This window comes from Mycteria americana, chromosome 2 (genome assembly GCF_035582795.1).
Source record: "Mycteria americana isolate JAX WOST 10 ecotype Jacksonville Zoo and Gardens chromosome 2, USCA_MyAme_1.0, whole genome shotgun sequence".
NCBI classification, from domain to species: Eukaryota; Metazoa; Chordata; class Aves; order Ciconiiformes; family Ciconiidae; genus Mycteria; species Mycteria americana.
Window position 1 is genome coordinate 122800689 of NC_134366.1, and position 19625 is coordinate 122820313.

Consider the following 19625-nt stretch of genomic DNA (forward strand, 5'->3'; position numbering starts at 1 on the left):
ACTGCTTAGAGAAATACATATTTGAGCTATAATGCTTAATTTTGTTTGTAACCCTAGAATTTAATTACTCAAATTATGTAAAATTTGGATATGGATTATTAAGATTTTTTCTCATCTACTGGAGAAAATTGTTCTGTATCTATAAAGTATTTATCAGGTGGGGGTTTTTTAAGTGGATTTTAGTCCACAGGGAGAATTTTATACATGGTATTTATATTCTACTGGGGCAGCAGTCACAGAAAAATATTATGAGCACTAGTTTCTTGAGTGTCAGTATTTACTGGAATTTTTATATACATGCCTTCAAGAATGCATAGAATCTGTGAATTTTATGTTACTGACTCACTAAACTATAATAGCAGGTTTTGGAATCAAGATTGCCTCTGCTAGCATGTTTATGCTGCAGGTAAATTAAGTCCAGCCTGTAAACGTCATTAAGACTTTTCCTTTGGGGAGAAAAACAAGTAAAGAAGCACATCTAATGTCTCCAACAAATAATGTATTTTATTACCATTTTTTCTTCTTCCAAGACATAAAGACCCCATACACAATTTATTGTAGTGAGTGATGAGTTACATTACAGAACAAATATAAGCATTAGAAATAGAAAATTGTTTTCTTCTCCTATTAAGCGTTAATAATATGTAATTTTGAATTTTTGCATTTCTGTCTTAAGTAAAGATAAAGGTTTTTCTTTGCCAGATCTAAATGGCATCATAAAAATGGACATTAATCCCACAAATACCTATTGGGATTCCTAAGTATCTAGAAAAGGTAGCCTGAATGTCAAAACTTTTCTTTTTAGATGTATCCCTGGATGTGATGTTAATGTTTTGTTCTGTTGACTGCCCGTTTGTTGCAAATTTCATCTTAACTGAAATCTGGGATGTTGCAGAAGGCCCAGTAGTGATGTGCATCTTTGATCTCAAACAGGGGTTGCCTCTGGTAATTTCAGAGATTCTGGACAGAGCTTTGTTTATTTTACAGAAGAATTTGTGGAATTCTGGGGAGGGGAGAAAGTAGAGTCAGCTTTGACACATGATGAACACATGTTGTGGAAAAGGAAAAGGAAGAACTCTACAAAGTACTCTGCCCTTTGAAGTTCATTTCCACTAAAATTCAATACAAGAAATTTATTGGGTTTTTAAATAGAAATACTTTGAGCAATTTAGACACTTTTTCCCAGCAGCAGGGAAGTTGCAAAAAATGTCCACACGATATTAAACTTGACATTACTTGTGGGTTTAAGCTGATGGTTAGGGTTTTGACCTATGCAGGGTTTTCTTGTCCATTCAGTGCATTGCTTTTTGCATAGAAATGGTCATGAAAGCAGCTGGCTTTTCTGGTTTTTTTTGTCTCTGCATCACAGGCTAAAAGTGACTGCAGAAGAATTATGTTAGATATGCCTCTCAATCTAGAGACTGCATGGGAGCTTCAGATAAGAAAAGATTTGCTTGTTCCTTTCTAAAACATATTGCGAGTTCAGATGAGCAGAAATGTAATCATTCTGACCTGTTTGAAAATGGTATTTTCAGAAGACCTGAACAGGAATGTGCTCTGAGAGGACTTTATAAACATTTTGACATAACCTCTCTGCAAAAGAAGAGGGGCTTGTTTCCACCTTTGGTGGCTCCTTTTTAGGGATGATGGTTTCCAAGCCTTGTAAAAACAAGATATCTTTTTCAGACTTGCCTTATTTTCAGATAGGGCTCTAGGGAGGAAAACAGTCATTTTTTGGAGGAGTTGAGGAATGAACAACCCACCTAACCTTCTTCTATCCAAGTGTGTTGCTGAAGGCAAGTTTGGTTACTTAAGACTTTCTTCATTACTCCTTGATTTAATTTTACTTTTTAATCTAGAAATCTGTGTTAGAGATTTGTTTAATAATCTTCCTGTAGAGGGCAAGGAACAAAACTTGATGGTGCTTTTGGCAGGATTATGCACTTTACAGAGGAAGCAGATGTGGGACATGCCGCATGTGAAGCTTCTGCGTGCATGGTGTTCTCCTTTGTACAACAGTGTCATAGGCATGCTCTGGCTGCAGAGACCGTCTCTTTTTTGAGGTGGTAACCCTGAAATTACTTTCAGGTTGCATATTTGAAGAACTACCATGCTACGTCTCCAACTCCGCCAGCTTCAGGGGGGGAAAAAAGGATTGCTAACAGCAAAAGAAAGGTTGAAGTTTACAAAGTCCTACTCCAGTGCTTCATTTTTAGTCTGTTATAGCTGTCACAAACCAGAACATGCATCAGATAAGATGAATACTGTGGAAAAAGAAAATACTGAGTGGGTGTTCCTGAAGAATTGGGTCATCTCTGTTTGGAAAGTTTTAAGAGCCAATGTAATCTGTATTACCATTATGCCTATTACTCAGAAAGATATTTTTTTAGTAGTGTCAGTTCGTACGTGTTGTTAGAATTAAGAGTTTTCAGAACAAGTAATGTCTCTGCAAGATGAATAGCAATTAGTTTATACTGCTTGGCAGTAAAAATTTCTGTGTCTCCCTTATGTAGTAGCGCATTCACCTGAGGGAAAAAAAAATAGAAAGAGCATGAGGAAAAACACTTTTACTGCAGATGTAGATACCTAGGATGATTTTTATTAAGGATTTTTCTGTTTAATGCTTGTACTGTACAATCTGATGTTGAGATGTGTCAGAATGGATTACATTTTAGCTTCTATTTTCTGTATCATAGTAGTGAATTTTTATGCTGCTTTTCTGTCAAATAGTGTCATCTTGGTTAGCAGTCTTAAAAAATGTCAAGCAGTGTGTATGCATAAGTTCCTATATAAATGGTAGTTTGTGCATACAATAAATAGCACAAGCTATGATGTTTAAAACTTAGATTTTTGCAGCCTAGTGGCCTAAGGATTTACAATAATTTACATACATGGTTTGCTAAGCCATCATGCACAGTCCTACTCCATAGTTCTACTGAAGACAAAACAACACCAGGCAGGTGAATATGTACTTACAGGATTGAGGTCTGAAGGCAGATCATGAGAAGTGGTGTAGAGAGGATGTGCAGGAAAAAAATGAATAAGAATCACAAACAGGCTGAGCAAACTTGATGGCTGGAAACTACATTAGTATCGTTAGCTTCATATGGTGGTCTTCATTAGTCCAGTTGTGTTGAAGAGTTGATCACAAACTTTATTGATAAGGCATTCAATGAATGCTTGGGATTGTAGGTGAAGTGCTCAGCTTCTACGTAACCAGGCCACATATGCTTAATAGATCATCATCCCTTTCATTTTCACAAGTAGTGCAAGGTGAAATGCCATTATTAATGCTCCTTTTTATGTCATTATATGGCGCTCCTGAAACACTGGTAACTTTCCCTTTCACTTTCTCAGGATAGAAGCAACCCCTCAGGGAAAAAAAATACATAATTCATGAAAGTAAGCAATTAGTGATAGTTATCAGCATTAAAATTGCTGACAAATATGGACTTGTGTTTCGTATTTAGAAAGATGTCACAAGACTGTTCACTGAGCTTCCCAGTCATGGAAATTAAAGAAGTCCACATATAATTTTTAAAAAATGATGTAATATTAGACAGTGTTCCATTGAAGTAAACATTAAATCTCCATTGAAAACACAGCTTTAAATTAATTGATGCATCTGAGAAGCTACTTTACAGATTATTGTCAACGACATAAATACATTTTATGTCTCTAATAGTTCTAATAATAATAGCTCTAATAATTAAACAGTTTAATTAGTAATTACTAAATGTAGTTATTAGCTAATAAGTTACAGTAAGATCTGTGTATTACTAAGAGAATATGTATTGTCAGTAAATGACTTACATATATGAAAAGTATATAAAAATAACAGTTTCAATAAATATCTGTTAGGTTTGGGAACAGGTACCAATTTTGAATCCATGATTTGGGGAACAAATTTGGGCTCGGAAAAACATTTCAGTAAGCAGCAAAATGCTACATGCAGTTACAGTTATTTAAATAGGTATTACATTAATTACTTAGATACTACATTAGTTTTATCTGCTGTATTATTAGCGTTGGTAGCTGAAGGGATTCAAACATGTAACTAGCCTGACTGTGCTAACATGCTGAGTTGTTAGGAGAATAAATCGTAATTCATGTCTGCAACTAATTTCAAAATCAAAATTACACAGCAAAAATATGCCTTGATCCTAGACCTGGGATAAGCACCATTACTGATTTGGTTGTATTGCATGGGCATTAATAACGTGGTTAATAGCCTTATTGATTTAGGGGAGAGAACATAAATGGGGAAAACTATGTATGAGCATGCTTGTTTTAAGGAAGCGGGCTGAGATTTTTGAAAGTGCTCCTTAGTAATTTATTTGTGCTGCCTCTGCAATGAGTGTGTGAGCATCCAAGTGTGAGCACATACTCCTTTTAAAATAATGAAGTCTTTTAACATTACCAAAACTTCAAAATGAAAGCTAGGTTTGTAGGGTGATAAGCCTTTTTTTTTTTTTTCCCACTGGAAAGTTTTTCTGTTGAAAGAAAAGAGAAAATGTACCTCTTCTGTTGAAGGTGCATACTAATGTTCCATTCTTTATGTACATTGTGAAAGATCCCAGTAGCATAAAAGGATTTGCTCCACGTTCTACTAATTAATTTTAAAAACCCTAGGAAACTTTCACAGTAACTTATCTGCTGATTTCATAACATCATTTAAAAGGGCTCTAAAACCCTTTGTCGTGGTTTAGCACCAGCCGGCAACTGAGCACCACGCAGCCACTCGCTCACTCCCCCTCGGTGGGATGGGGGAGAGAATCGGAAGAGCAAAAGTAAGAAGACTTGAGGGTTGAGATAAAAACAGTTTAATAGGGAAAGCAAAAGCCGCGCACGCAAGCAAAGCAAAGCAAGGAATTAATTCACTACTTCCCAGGGTCAGGCAGGTGTTCAGCCATCTCCAGGAAAGCAGGGCTCCATCACGTGTAATGGTTACTTGGGAAGACAAATGCCATCACTCCAAATGTCCCCCCTTCCTTCTTCTTCCCCAGCTTTATATACTGAGCATGACGTCATGTGGTATGGAATAGCCCTTTGGTCAGTTTGGATCAACAATCCTGGCTGTGTCCCCTCCCAGCTTCTTCTGCACCTGGCAGAGCACGGGAAGCTGAAAAGTCCTTGACTAGTACAGCAACAACTAAAACATCTCTGTATTATCAACACTGTCCTCAGCACAAATCCAAAACATAGCCCCATACCAGCCACTATAAAGAAAAGTAACTCTATCTCAACTGAAACCAGGACACCCTTGCAATCAGAATAAGTTAAATCAACATAATAAACTCCTGAAAACTTCTATATCATGAAGGATATAGGGCTATTCATGTAAAGCTTATACTCCCCTATATAATCTTTTCATTCTCGGTTATATACGACTGAGCGTTTCTTTTTTTTTTTTTATTACTGGCAACTGAATTTGTATTAACTCTTCTACTCTTTTATAGCCTTTATGGTCAAATTTGTTGTCATCTCACTTCCTGTCGTTGTCCACAACCCTGTATCGTTGACTTTTCCATGAAACACCAGGGGATGCAATGGGAGACGACTAAAAAGGATATATTTTTTTAATATTATAAACAGAAAATATGGTTTATTTATGGTTTCTAATTAAGTTCCTTTTTCCACAGTAGGAAGGCAGAGGAGGAATAATTAGGGAAATGGTATAGTTGCAAAAGCTTGGGGGGGGAGGGCAGGGTTGTGTGACCAGATATGTGCGGGTGGATGAGCGTGTAAAGGAGACAGTAAGAATGTATGAGTGCATGCAAGTGGGGCCAGAACATATAGTGCCTATTTGTATATGAGCATTTGCATGCATAAGACAGTCTTTGCACATGAAAACTAGCCATGCATTTACAACAGACGTCAAAAGATGTTCCTTGACTCCAAGTACCCCACCAAATGGTATCAGCTACTGTTTTGCTCCATTAGTGTTCAAGTCTCTTTATAGTACTTTTTAATGTAGTTTTCCATATTTGGGTAGGCATATATTGCCTTAAATGCTTCTAGCATAGCATCATTTATTCACAAAAACTAGTCCTCCATAATCTTTGCATATTGTGTAGTCACTGTAGGTGAGTTCACATAAATTAAGTAGTGAGGTCCGATGTTTTCTTTCATCTGGTTGTTGCATCTGTTTACTGAGGAAATGGCATCAAATGAGATTTGGCATATGCTTAATCCTTAAGTCATCTCGGTCTTCACCAGAGGAATGTGTTGAGCATCTCCAGTGCACCAACTGCACTGGTTTTCCTCTCGCTGTGCCATAGGAGTTCAGCCTACCTGGAATGCGACATTTCTTTTCTGAGTGGGAGCCATAACCTGGAGAAAAGTAAAGCCAGTGCAAGGTCTGTACAGTTCTCATCACAAGGCTTCAAGTGCAGAAATCTTGCAAAATTACTTCCAGCTCCAGTTTGGGGATAAGAAGAACTGATTGTTGTCAGGTTTATGTAGTTTGATTCTAACTATACAGACTTAACTCTGAAACAGTATTGTAAAACGTCAGACTTATTACATCTAAAGATTGTGGGAGAGTTTTATCAGAACATTTGAAAGATGAAGGAAAATGCAAGATCTTAGGCAATAAATACAAGTGCTGAGCTTGCAACTTAAAATTATTGAACCACAATTTTGTAAATCTTGACGTGAGCTTAACTTGCATTGACTTCTGTAACACTGCACTTCACAATATATTCTATGTTTGATTGCAGTTTTAAACTCCTCTTTATGTGTACGGCTTGGTAAATAATACTGTTAAAAAGAACTGAAGAGACATTTCAAATTTTAAGTAAAAGAGATGAGATTGAGTTTCAGTTTCTATTTCTTGGTGATTTTCCTTTTTCAGCCTCAGTGTTACATCACTGCTGGTTTATACTGTGAAGCTGAAAACTCCCAAATCACTGAATTTTTAAAAATGCAATTTGGACTTAATTTTTGCAGTATTTGGGGGTGATTTGAAGTTGACAGCTTCATGCATATAAGTTCAACTTACCAACACCATCCTGAATTCAGGTGTGAATTTTACCTTTAGTATGTTTATTGTTTTGTGAACTGTGTCTGAAGACTATGGGGATGGTCTTGGGGTGGAAGGGATGGAGCAGTAAGGGTATAGCAGTGTCGATATTAGCACCACTTGTGATTTGCTTTTTGTTTCATGCTGTGGGGGAACAGCTGCTCTGTTCCACCATCCTGCTGTAGCTCTGTTGTATATCCATTTGTGTGTCTCTGTCTAAGGAATTATCCAAATCCAAGGTAATCTGATGCACTACTCCAAGTACAGTTAATACTAATTGAGCAATAAGAGGAAGAACCTTGTCAGGAAAAAAATAGGCATTCTTGATATTTCCCATTCGTCTGACACAGTAGTGGCAACATCAGACTGAAAGACTAGATTCTAAACAGTATTGGATGCTATCAATGTTTTCTTCAAAATAAAATTAAAAGTAAAAATGGAAGGAAACTCCACTGTAAACAGAGTCAATACAAACTAATAATTCATTTTTCCTGAAAGACTTTGTGAACGAATTATTTGCCTATCACTTGTTACATAAGATAGTAAACTCTTTTACAGTTGAGTTTGAATATCCCTAACTAACCAAGACAAAAGCAGGATGAGAATCTCAGGATCTTGAAAGGACTGCAGGGGAAAAAAAAGGATCTTACAAAGGTTGTGAGATAAGGAGTCTGTTAAGGAGACTACTCTGCCTTGCGCTCTTGTATTGATTCACACATAAGTCTTTCCCCACTGAATGCTGCAGTTAATGCTGGGTATATACTTTTAAGTCAAAGTCTACACTTTTAATTAGTGTATGTATTTGTTATTGTTGTTATTAATTGTCATCCTTTCTGCTGTATACATGTTCATGATACAGCCTAATGATGCTTTAATGGGAAAAAATACTACTCCCAGAACATCAATAAGAATGATGTAAATAATAGGAAATGCTAGCTGTACCTGAAACAACCAGTTCCCAAACAATTCTACAGCATAAATAGATGCCTGGTGTCTCTTTGACCAAGATAACGCTCTGAGATACAGAAACTGTGCTGAGCCTGGCAGTGCCTTTGTGAAGGAACTTGCTTTCTTTTCCTTTGAAGAGAAACTTTCCTGTGGGGTTAGGCCAGATCAGAAGCCAGATTATGTGTTTTGGAGAACACAATTACATCATTAGGTTAAACACAAAGTAAGGACTTGATAGAGCCGACTTAATGGAGGGTGTTTGCATCAGATTCATCATTCACTATCAGGTAATTGTGAAATTGCTTTAAGCCATAACAACAACACTCACCCCCTCCCTCATCCTCCAGTTCAGTTCCTCTCCTTTAAAGTCTCTGGGGTCATGACCCACCTGGAGGCCAAATATGTGGTATCTGGTGTACTGAATGATCTGATTATATTTTTACTAGCAGAGCCTTCAACTCAATGTGCAGTTCTACTCCAAAGAGCTGTTGGGTGACAATCCACTTTCCAGAGGTTACTTTTTTTTGGTATGTGAAGACCACAGTCACCTATTTTTCTAACTAGAAGTGGGTAGTGTTTACTGTACTTACTGCAAGTCTTCTGGAGCTGTAAAGAAGCTGGGCTCTGGTTCTTCTTGAACATCCAGTGTCATGCTTCTGCACAGATCTTTTGAAACCTAGATGACAGCATAGGACAAGATTATTTGATTGAACTGACAAGACTTTCTTGTAAGTTCAGCTTCAGGGGTTGAAAGAGTCATCAGAATTTCCCTGGGTCCTTCACCGCACAGTTAAGCGATGCGGTGCTAAAATCAACCATCTTTGAAATTTTGCTTTATATTACTTCCATTTCTGTCTGCCTTGATTGAAGCTCCCGTCAATTGTAGTTTTGTTTTCCATAATGAATGCCCATATTTACTTTTCTATTAAAAACTATAGCATTAATACTTCTTCACTTGTGGTCAGGTTAGTGGAATTTCATGATTGCCTTGTTCATGTGTCTTTGTAAGGACCCAGACTGAGATGTGAGGGCTGCCTTCCAGCTCTGTCAGTAAGGCAGCTCTCAAACTCCAGCAAATCTCACAGTTAATCCTCCAGTTCAGTAATGGGCCACTACAAAGAAGACTTGAAGTAGGCTTAGGAAATCTGCTTTGAAGAAGCATAGCAGCAGTGGAGATGTGTTGTGTAGCAATCGTGATGCCTTAGTATCGGGATCTTTGCAGAGAAGTACCCTGAGAGTGTTAAGAGCCTGGAGGTGCAGGTGACCTGAACGTTAGGAAATTCTCCTCTTATTTCATGTTTTGCTGCAGATTTCATTTTGAAATTAATTCAACTTTAATTGTGTCTTCTAGTCTCTCTATAGTAAGTTTTAAGGACATGAAATAAAAATTCTCTGTCTGAGTAGAGTGGCAAAGTTGGTGAGGTAAAGAGGGGAAGCCTGGAGAGTGGCTGTTGTCAAACTGAACCTTCTTCCTTGGCGGGAGGGGTGGGTAGGAGAAGGTATAGCAGCAAATCTTACTGTACCTATATACTCTGCGTAATGCACATGTTAACATCCTGCAGAGTCCAGTCCAAAACAGAGCTCAAAAAGATGCTAAGAGAAGTAGGCAACTTACGAATTACACTGGTATCCAGTGGTGCAGGTAAAAGGAAAGATGAGGGATGGAATACTGTATCACAGATGTGCAAATTGCTTGTTGCTGGGAATCTAACCAGCTCTGTGCTGAGCTAGCTGCAATTAGTGCACATGTAGATATGGACAGAATTAGTTACCCCCAAATCAAACCTCCTGCCCATTAGAAACCTCTCGGTGCAGCCAAGTAGGCTCCAGTGTAGTTCGGTGCAGCGTGGCTGGATACAGGACAGCGGGTGTGAGGGTGAGCACTGATGTATCAGTGTTGACAGGAGAAAAACAGGCGTGTGAGATCAGGGAGGAACTCCTCAGTCAAGTCCAGCTCCATTTTCTCTCAGACACTGTGTCAGATATTCTCAACTGCGCTCAGCCTGGGACCGTCTTTCCCACATCCCCGAGCTCACTGACGCTACATTGGATGTGCAGAATTTTAGGGAATGCTGGCCTTAATTTCGCTCTAGAAAGCAACAGGGCTTTTTTTTTGTTTGATTGATTTTCACCAAAAGGCCTCATACAGGAATGTAGGACAGACATATTATTTGGATAACTGTTTTTAACAATGAGCATTAATTTAGTCACGTTAAATCATTGGTTTTGGTCACATTTAAATGCAGATATGGCAGGAACCTGTCTTAATGACAGAAATGTTTTCTTCCTCTTTTTTCCTTCCCTTCAAATTCCACCAATTTATCTTTCCTCCAGTCTCTTTGCTGCCTCCTCACCTCCCCTCCGCACACACGAGGACGTTAAAAGCACGCTGTGCTCCTGCCGCCGCCTCTGCCGCTGCTGTGGTGCCTCACTGGGAGCTGCCACCCATGTACACTGGGAGGAGGAAAACGAAGCGCTTTCTAATTGCGCCAGGCGTTTAGGGGTAGAATCAAAAGCAGAAACACTAAGGCATTAATACCTTGAATTGGTGCTCCTGGCTTTTGGGCAGGCTGGATCAGGATGGCACACCCGAACCGGCCACCAGCTCGCTGTCAGAGGGTCTCACCAGCTCCTCTCCCCTGCAGAGGGAGAGCCTCCTGCTCCTCCCGCCCCTGCTCTCCCCCCTCAGCTCCCTTGAACTCCAAATGAGGCCCAGCTGTCCTAATGGCCTCGGGCGGTGTTAGGAAATCAGCTGCCCAGTGCTGGCTCCCTGGTGCTGGTCTCCGGGGCTCCCAGCTTCCCCCGCCACAGCCCACTCTGCCCTCTGGTACCTCCGCCTGTCCCATCTTGCACAAACGCATCCCCCGGCGAGCCTTCATCCTGCTCCGCTTCCATGCTGCAGAGACCGGTGCTCACACAAGTTGCGGTTCCTAAGCTTTCCTTTACTTGGGGTTTCCAACTGCAATCTTGTTTTCTCTCGGCAAGCTAGAAATGTCCTCCGGTAATGTTAACCAACCTTCTCAGGTAAATCCATGGCAATCGCCATCCGCAAGCAGGTCTCTTTGTATAGATTCCAGGGAGGCAAATTAAATAGGCTTGGCTGGCCAGCATTTTTGCTGTGTGCGTACTATATTTTATTAATAGTTTCCCATCAAAATGAAAATAGTTGGTATAGATTGTATGCAACATACAGATTGTAGAAAACACGGAGGATGAGCAGACTTCAGGCAGATGATGTGCTGTGGGAATTGCAAATTTTCTGATTCTTAAAGATTGATTCATTTTTATTATGGTATTTTAACTAAAGTCTTTTCATTTGAATACATTCCTGAAATCCTACCTTAAGCATATTGTACCTGACATAAAATTCCACAGCACAGAAATGAAATTTTATGGTATGCAATTTAATGATATAATAGTTTTTCATGATTTCACTGATACTTATGAAAGTATCATCACTGATTTCGGTAAAACCAGGATTTCAGTCACTTAGCTATTTTTCATCAATTCTTTGTTCAAAGGCACCTGACAGGATTTCATGTACTGCAACCTTAATCATGCTTCAGCGTCACTTTTTCCCTAATTCACTTTACAGTTGCGTGTTTGTACACACTCCCTGCCATTCCAAATTTAATGAAAACTTACAGAATGAAAAAGAAAATATACTCATCTTAAATATTTTATTGCTGAAATACCTGAATGTGTAACATTCAGAAATTGCATTTATCTCTATATTGTCTCCGGTTGGGGTAGGGAAATGCTGTTGCCCCAAAATTTAGTAAAAGCAGGTTTAAGTCACAGATGTAGAATTCTTTGCCAAAAGTTTTATAAAGTCTCTAAGCGAACCTGGAACTGAGCCTCTCTCCCAGGTTGGAGGTGAGTAATTAGTTAAGCTTCATACCTATGTATTCCAGTATTATAGTAATATTTAGCGCTTAGATATTAGTCTACACCAGCAGATCTCGAATGCTGCTTTAAGTGGCTGTCATCATTATTGCTCTTTTACAGGTGGCCCTGAGGACCCTGAGCAACCCAGTGGTAAAGCAGGAGTGGAACTGTAGGTTTTCTAACTGCCAACTTATCTTCTTGGCCAAGGTCTCTTCCTGGTCATAGGGCTAGGTGACATCTAGTGAAGGGAAGTGCAAAGATAACGTTATAAGGTTTTGTACTTTTCTATCTATTGATTTAACTGGGGAAAAGTTATCTCTGTTGAAATAAAATTCTCTGAAAAATGTAGTCTTGCATTCAGAATATTGGAAAATGTTAGATTGCTGTTTCTTTGGAACAAATGAAATATGGTATAATGATCCAGCAAAGTGAAAATGTCGTGTTTCCGTGAGTCTTCCTCAGCGTAAAACTTCCATGGCCATCCTGCTACTAAATGTTTACATTTGAGAGTTTGTATCCTAATGTGGGTGGCACAAATATAACAGGCTGTGGCCTGTATAATGTCACCCAAGGAGAAGTAATGGTCTGTTTGTGCTTGAATATTTCATGAAGTTCATAAATTCTTCATTGTTATAAATGTTAATTGTCAAAGCAGATATTTAAATGATTGTTATCACTATACTGGTGTAAAGCATAGTTTAAAATAAAAACTTTTCACAGCATTTGCTGTGTATGGTTTGGATGTTATTTATTTCTTTTTTTACTTACATCTTCTGTTGTAGTAGGATGATTAGACAATTTGAATTATGTGGATCAGACTACATGTAAATCATAGTGTTACATTGAAGATAAGAGGTGAAGACCCTGAAAAGACAGAGAACTGACCTTCCGGATAACTTCAGTTCCTATTAGCAAGAGCAAAAATTCAAGTTATTGGATGTCTCTATGTATTATTTCTCTGCAAATGATGGCACACTGACAAGTAAAATTATGTTAACACAGTTAGACAACCAGTGATGAAGCCAGACTTGACATTTTTAATTTTCTGTTAGGTACCCTTCTGTAGTCTACTCTGAAAATCCTAAAAAATACAGTGATAATCATTTTATCTACTCTTCATTAAATTCTACACCAGGCAGGTTCTTGAGGCTGTTGAGAGGCCATGTATGCAGAAGACACAAAGCAGTATGTTGGAAATGTGCTAAAAGCTGTTATTGAAACAAGAGGACACAGTCTACCAGACTGAGAGAGAAATGTGAACGTGTAGTACTAGTTAGAGGTGTTATTTTCATAGCATACTTTCTTGCTAAGTTTATATCACTGTCATGGTGAACGTTAAGAAGACCTCACTCTTAATTTGTAAATGGTCTGCATATGCATTTTACCATCCCCTTATCAGATGTTTTCTTTGTGTTTTCAGATCATGGGGAATTCATATGCAGGGCAACTAAAATCTGCCCGTTTTGAAGAAGCTCTTCATAACTCTATAGAAGCTTCTCTGAGATGTAGCAGTGTTGTCCCACGTCCAATCTTCTCACAGCTGTACCTGGATCCTGACCAGCCTCCTTTCTTGCCGGAAGGTAACCATGAAAGTATGGCACATTTCAATTGTTGTTTTTCTGTGTGAGAAAAGGGTGGGATATGTTTCATTAAAAAAACCTAAAAAGCCACACAGCAGTTCATTGTGTGACACAAAATCTGAATCTTGGGCCTCAGTAAGGAGAAAGAATGGCGTGCTGGTTATTTTAAAAGGGGATAAATGCAAGTACTGGTGAAAAGTTTATTTTATTTTTTATTCTTGCTCAGATGTGAAGCCAAAGGTAGAAGAGTTGGATAAAGAGTTAGTACACCGCTATTCACAAAATGGAAACCTGGACTTTTCTACGAGCCAAACTGTTAATGAAATGGAAGATGAAGAGGAGGATGAAGACATGTCAGATTCAAGTAGTCCACCAATCCCATATTCACAAAAACCTGCCCCGGAAGGGTCTTGCACTACTGATGGTTGGTGTCCATTCTTTTACATGTGTGATCTTTACAACTAATTCTCAGTATAATGCATAGTCTCTACAGTTAGAAACTCTTGAGCTAGAAAGTCTGGAAATACAGTTTATAGTCAAAGCCTTAAATCTGAGAAAATACGGAATAAGAGGACTTGTTTCAGGACATAAAAGGTAATGTATTATTTGAAAGCAGGGTCTAAGACTTGCTGTGGCACTTTATTAGTTTCTGAAAGCCCCTTATTTTCTTTGGTCGTCATTGGTTTACTGTCCTCAGAGAAGTTGCGTAAGTCAGCGTCAGTATGGCTGATCCTCAGTCTATCCCTAATTATTCTCAGAAACATTGGCAAAGTTGGATTTAGTTGCTTCCATGGGCAGAAGGAAGAGTTTGGAGAGAGAAAATGGAGAAGAGACTTGGTGTTCCTTCTGCTGCCAAGGGGATAAGAGGGATAGTACTGGAAGCTTGTCTGTTTTGTCTTTGCCACCTGCCTGCTGGCCATTGCTAGTTTACCCTGAGCTGTCCTCATTGTTGTTCTAGATAAGCAAAGTTGTTGACAGTACTATTTTTGTTTGTTTTTAAATATGTTAAAGAAAGGGTCAGATTATTATGAATATACCTCTTGGACCAAGTAAACTTGATGTTAACTGGTTCATCTTATCTCACAATTGTGCTATTCTGAAGATTTAACTTCCTTAAAGAAGGAAGATCTATTCATATTTATTAGATATGCTTCTCTTAAAAAGAGCTCCCATCCCCCTCAAACCCTTGGAAACAAACAACCCTTCCCACGAGGTCAAAAACCCATTCTTGACATTTTATTCAGTGTCTTCCTAAATTATGGGCTTCCTTGTGCAGAGGTCATAAAAAGTTGTAATTTGTAGAATGGTTTTGTACCTTCTTATAGTGTATGCTTATATGCAGTGATAGAAGTAAGCACTAGTGACTGGTAATCCTTTGACATTTTGGGGGGTAATTGGTGGCAAATGTTGATGTTTTTGCTTTTACCCCTTCTGAATGCAGCTTATATAAGCATGTTTACTCTCCATAACAATGTACTTCCAGTTCCCTGTAATACAAAGAATAGAAAGTCTGGCTGCTGTGGGAAGCTGGGGAATATTCTTGGGAGAATTTGTTATTCACACAGAATTGTGTGTGCTGTCCTTTGGAGGCTTGTAAATTGGTAGGAGCAGAGGAGGAGAAAGTATAAAACAATATATTCCTAGGAAAGTATTCTCAGTTGAGGACAAGTATCAGTGAAGGCTGCAAAATCTCCTGTGGAGAGCAGGAGCAGTTCTGATCACTTCTGTTAAAGAAATGTAAAATAAACTGGGCAGAATGCAGAGGAGAACCAATAGGATGGTAAGAGGAAGGAGTTCTATCTAATGAGGCTCTTTGCCTACCAGGACAAAAGCTGAGATGGTGTATGCTTACACCTTCTAAATATATCAAGGATAAAACACTAAGGAGGGAGAAGAGCTGGTCATGCCAACAGGGGCCTGTGGAAGTGTAATGGATGCATAAATGGTTGTGAATGCATTCAGGTTAAAGGTTTAGGATTCTTTAACTATTGGTGACACGGTTATGGACCAGCCTGCCAGTGGCAGGAGTAGGGCTCAAAACCTTATCTGGCTCCAAGGCCACCATTCATTCGACTGTGAAAGAGCTTTTTATATGACATCAAGAGATCTTTCTCACTCACACGTTCTGGTGATCCCTGGTTGCCCTTGCACACCCAGACAGAAATGTTAGTTGTTAGTTTCCAATTAAATGTCCATGTCTTTACTCGGAGAGGTGACCTTTCATCCACGTGCAAACTGTTCCATGTTCGCCAGTGCCTTTGCCGCCTCTGCTCAGGATTGCTTCATAAGGCTGCCCTGCCCGACGTGGCACTGCAAGGAGGTGCTCGGCTGTCAAGCACTCACTGCAATGCAGACCTCTGTGCTGTGGCTGCATATTGCATGTCACAAGGTTATGCCTAGTTATGCTATAGTTACATAATACATGTAATTATATGCTCGTGTATATATGTAATATTATGCTTTTTAGTATGTCCTGGGAAAAGATGACCTTCCAGGGACAGTTCTGTGTTTTGATTTTTATCTAGAAGTCTTTTATGATCAGAGCACCCTAGAATAAAGTTTCCTATGTTACATCCACAGAATTTTAGGATTGTTCATTAGTCTTTGTCAAGTTTACCATTCTGAATTTACAAAATCTGTCTCCGTCTTCAACGTTGTTCTCAAGGAGCTAACTTAAGAGAGCAGTGGTTTTGTGTCTGGAAAAGGAAAGGAAAATACATTTTTTAAAATACTGCTAATGATGTGTTAGGACAGTTTTACATAAGTGTTTAAAACACCCAGGTTCCCAAACATTCATGCTGCAGACTGTGTCTCAGCAAGATATTAATCTGATAGCTCATCTTTCATCTCATGAATATGCCCTTCCAGAGATGTAAGACAGGATCGCTGCCATTGTTTACATCCCTTATCTTAGTTATTTAATTACAAAGATAAATAACATTAGGAAAATGTTAAATAATACTGATAGACTAATTGAAGTCACTGTAAGTGTTTGGATGCTTTAAACTAAGCATGTATTTAATTGCTTATCCAAGAGCAAAATCTTGGTACTAGAACCTGCAGTTCATAGCTCTGCTAGCTGTCAAACCCATCTCCTGCCTTTTAGCACAGATGGGGTGAAATCGTTTTCCCTTTTAAGGTATTTGTGCTGTTTGCTTTTCCTGAATTCAGGATTTATGCCATAACCATCATATTATTTTCTGTGGTGACTTGTTCTTTTATTCAGATGGCTGAGTTGTCAGTCACATGGGTGCAGAAAGTAGAACTTAATGCCTTTATTCATCAGTTAAAAAAATAAGTGCCTCACAAGTGACAGTTTGTTGGGTGTTCCTTCTTAACCGGCCATAATATTAGATCCCTTAACTATCCTGTGAGCCCATTGGAAATGGCAAATGCATTTGCCATTGGTCCTTACTATTAGTCATAAAAGTAAAGACTTTGTAATCAAGAATAATGGTATTTGGGGGATTCACTTATTTTCAGGGTTTGGGTTTTTTTCTGCTCAGCACAAACTGTTGTAACTAACTTACCTGTTCCATGAAAATAAGGTCTTTGTTTTCATACAGGTACCTCAAATATGCAACAAAATAATACAAGAAGCTGTTCTGAACCACTTATTTGCTGTGGCTTGAAAAGAGGCTATTTCTGATTTGTGGAGTAGCATTTTATGCAAGCTGTGGGAAACACAATAGTAGCACCTTTCTTTTGTTAGTAAATCCTCAATTTACCTGATGCTTAAAGAAGGGCCAAGGTAGTTTCAGAAGCAATTAGGTAAGCAGGTACTTAACACCTGATCAGTTACTGTGAAGTTACAATAGCAAGTGACAGTGACCGTAATTCATATGTAATTCTTGGAAGCTAATTCCTTATGCATATACCCCATTTATTGCAGTACAACAAGGGGCTGGTACCCCACATTGAAACTACTTCTTGTTACTGGTGAGGAAAGGGAAAATATATACAAATTTCATTTTTAAGAAGATTCCAGCACTTCTAGGTTTTGACAGTTGTGGGGATACAGTTTCATTTTCAGGAAGATGGGACTGGATTAATTTAAATAAAGTGATGCTGGAGAATGCAAATGTGCTTCTCAGAACCAAAAACTAATGAATTTTCTTTCAAAGAAATGCAGATATTGTCTGTAAAAGCTATTCATTATTCTTTTTTGTGACTGCTCTTGGTATTTGCAAATCTTTAATCAGAATATAAATGCCTGTTCTTTATTTAAAACAAAGCTGAGATCCTGTGGGAAGATGATTTTTTTAATGGAACAGCTCAGCTGTGTGCTTTTACTTCTTATAATTACACATTGATAAACAATTTCACAAAGGGAAGCTGGTTTGTTTTAGTGGCTCATGGGTTTTCTCCTCTTCATACTTAGATGTCCATAAAAGGTACATAGGTAAATGTGACACTGAAGGGCCATTCTTTTTTCTTAAGAGTTGTATGTGTTTGTGCTGCTTGACATAGAAATTTAGGTGCAAACTCAATTATAACTTAATAGCTATGAAATGTAAATGGATTTTGCATGTTCTAAATCTTAAATATGGGCAGTACGAGTTCTGCTTGTACAGAGACATCATGTCTTGCCTTTCCTAATGTGGAAATGGTTATCTCTCACAGATAATTAAATATCAATGCAAAATCATGCAAAACAGAGGAAAAAAAAAGGTTTGGGGTCTCTGTGTTGCTTGCTAGTTAGAAAAATACAATTTTATTTATATAACTATAGCAGAGAAAGGGGTTAATCTCTCCTTCCTCTCCCCACAGTCAGTTACTTGCTTCCAAATTAACATTTCTCACATGGAATTTTCTCATTCAGTTTAAAAAAGCAGCAGGAACTTAAAACTCGAAGAGTGATTTGCAGCCCCAAAAGCCAAAGGAAAGAAGGATAATGAAGGGCTCTTGAACATACCATCTGCTTGTGTTTGAAGGAAAATTCAAGACTTTTACTGCACAGAAGCAGATTTGCATTCTTTCCATATCTCCTGGTCGAAGTGAGCCCCAGCTGTACCTGGCCAAGCTCCGCAGCCCTCCCTGGGTCTCCTGTTGCAGCTGTTGAATAAACAAGAGAAGGGCCCCGGGAGGCTCTGAGCATCTGTCTGTGCTGCCCTTTCTTGCTGCACACCCATCGGGATCCCTTTCCCCCCTGCAGAAGGGGACCCAAAGGAAACCTTTTAGTGTCAGCCCTGTTACTTGTCTCGCTCCCTCAGAAAACGAGGTTTTGGCAGTGGCCTGTGAGCTCTGCTGCCCATCTGTCGGGAAGCTGGTAGCTGCTTTCTGCTCCTTCCGGCAGAGAGGTAGAGATCTTAAAGGTACTGAATTTCAGCAAGATTTGTGAAGTTCAGGAGCTGGTTGGATGACATCGGTGTCCCCAAACTAATGTCCCCCGGGGCAGAAAAGTAATTATAGCTCTCCTCTTACATAGCCTGAACATTGCAGAGGCTTGCGCTGGCCAGCCAGTCTACACATACATACCTCTGATGCAGAGATGTCGCCAACCAAAGCAGAGGAGGATGCCGGAGGAGATTGTGCAAGGAGGAAAAAGGGGAACACGGAAGGGATCTGAGAGCACTTTGGGTGGAGTAAAATATGATACAGGGGTAAATCTTAGGTATTGTTTGCAGATTAGGCAGGATGCAGCATTTCTACAGTACAGTCCTACATATCCTAAATGGTGAGAAATATTAACTATATTCAGATCAACAGTCTCTCAGGTAAGAGGCTGCTATTGCCTGCGATAGCAGACTTAGATACATCAGTTTGTTTCAATGGGTACTCTAAGATGTTACCAAGTAATGCTTATAAACTTGTTAAGATATTGTGGTGGGTTTCCTTAGGGTTTTCCTGCACCGTCTCCCCTGGGGACTCATGCAGAATGGTGATGTGCAGCTGCTTAAAGTGTAGCTGAAGTTGTTTTGCTCCTAGCCTGGATGATAGCAGAGTCTTTGCTTCCATCTCAGATGTTGTGCAGTGCTGGAGCATTGCTTCATCTCACTAGGACATCAAAACCCTCAAGCATCCAAAGAGGCTCTAAGTTTCTCATGTGATCTTCAGCTCTCTCAATGTCGTGTGCTCCTTCTGAAAGCAAGTCTATATTGAAACATAACTGTTAACAACACTGACAACCAAAATCCTGTTTTCTTTGGTGTCATAGTATTGCTATTACTAACAGTTAATTCAAA

The 19625-nt window shown here is 39.0% G+C and overlaps 1 protein-coding gene across 6 annotated transcripts in view; it reads left to right on the forward strand.

The window, feature by feature from the left end:
• Window positions 1–19625, forward strand: part of GREB1L (GREB1 like retinoic acid receptor coactivator) — a 145777-nt gene that overhangs the window by 65187 nt on the left and 60965 nt on the right. For 4 of the 6 annotated variants that reach the window (XM_075494461.1, XM_075494460.1, XM_075494463.1 and 1 more), the window contains exons 3-4: window positions 13281–13452; window positions 13667–13864. In XM_075494461.1, coding sequence (XP_075350576.1) covers window positions 13284–13452; window positions 13667–13864 — 367 coding nt within the window. In that variant the 5' untranslated portion in view covers window positions 13281–13283. The remainder of the gene's footprint in view (window positions 1–13280; window positions 13453–13666; window positions 13865–19625) is intronic. The other 2 variants (XM_075494462.1, XM_075494464.1) reach the window with 1 other exon arrangement.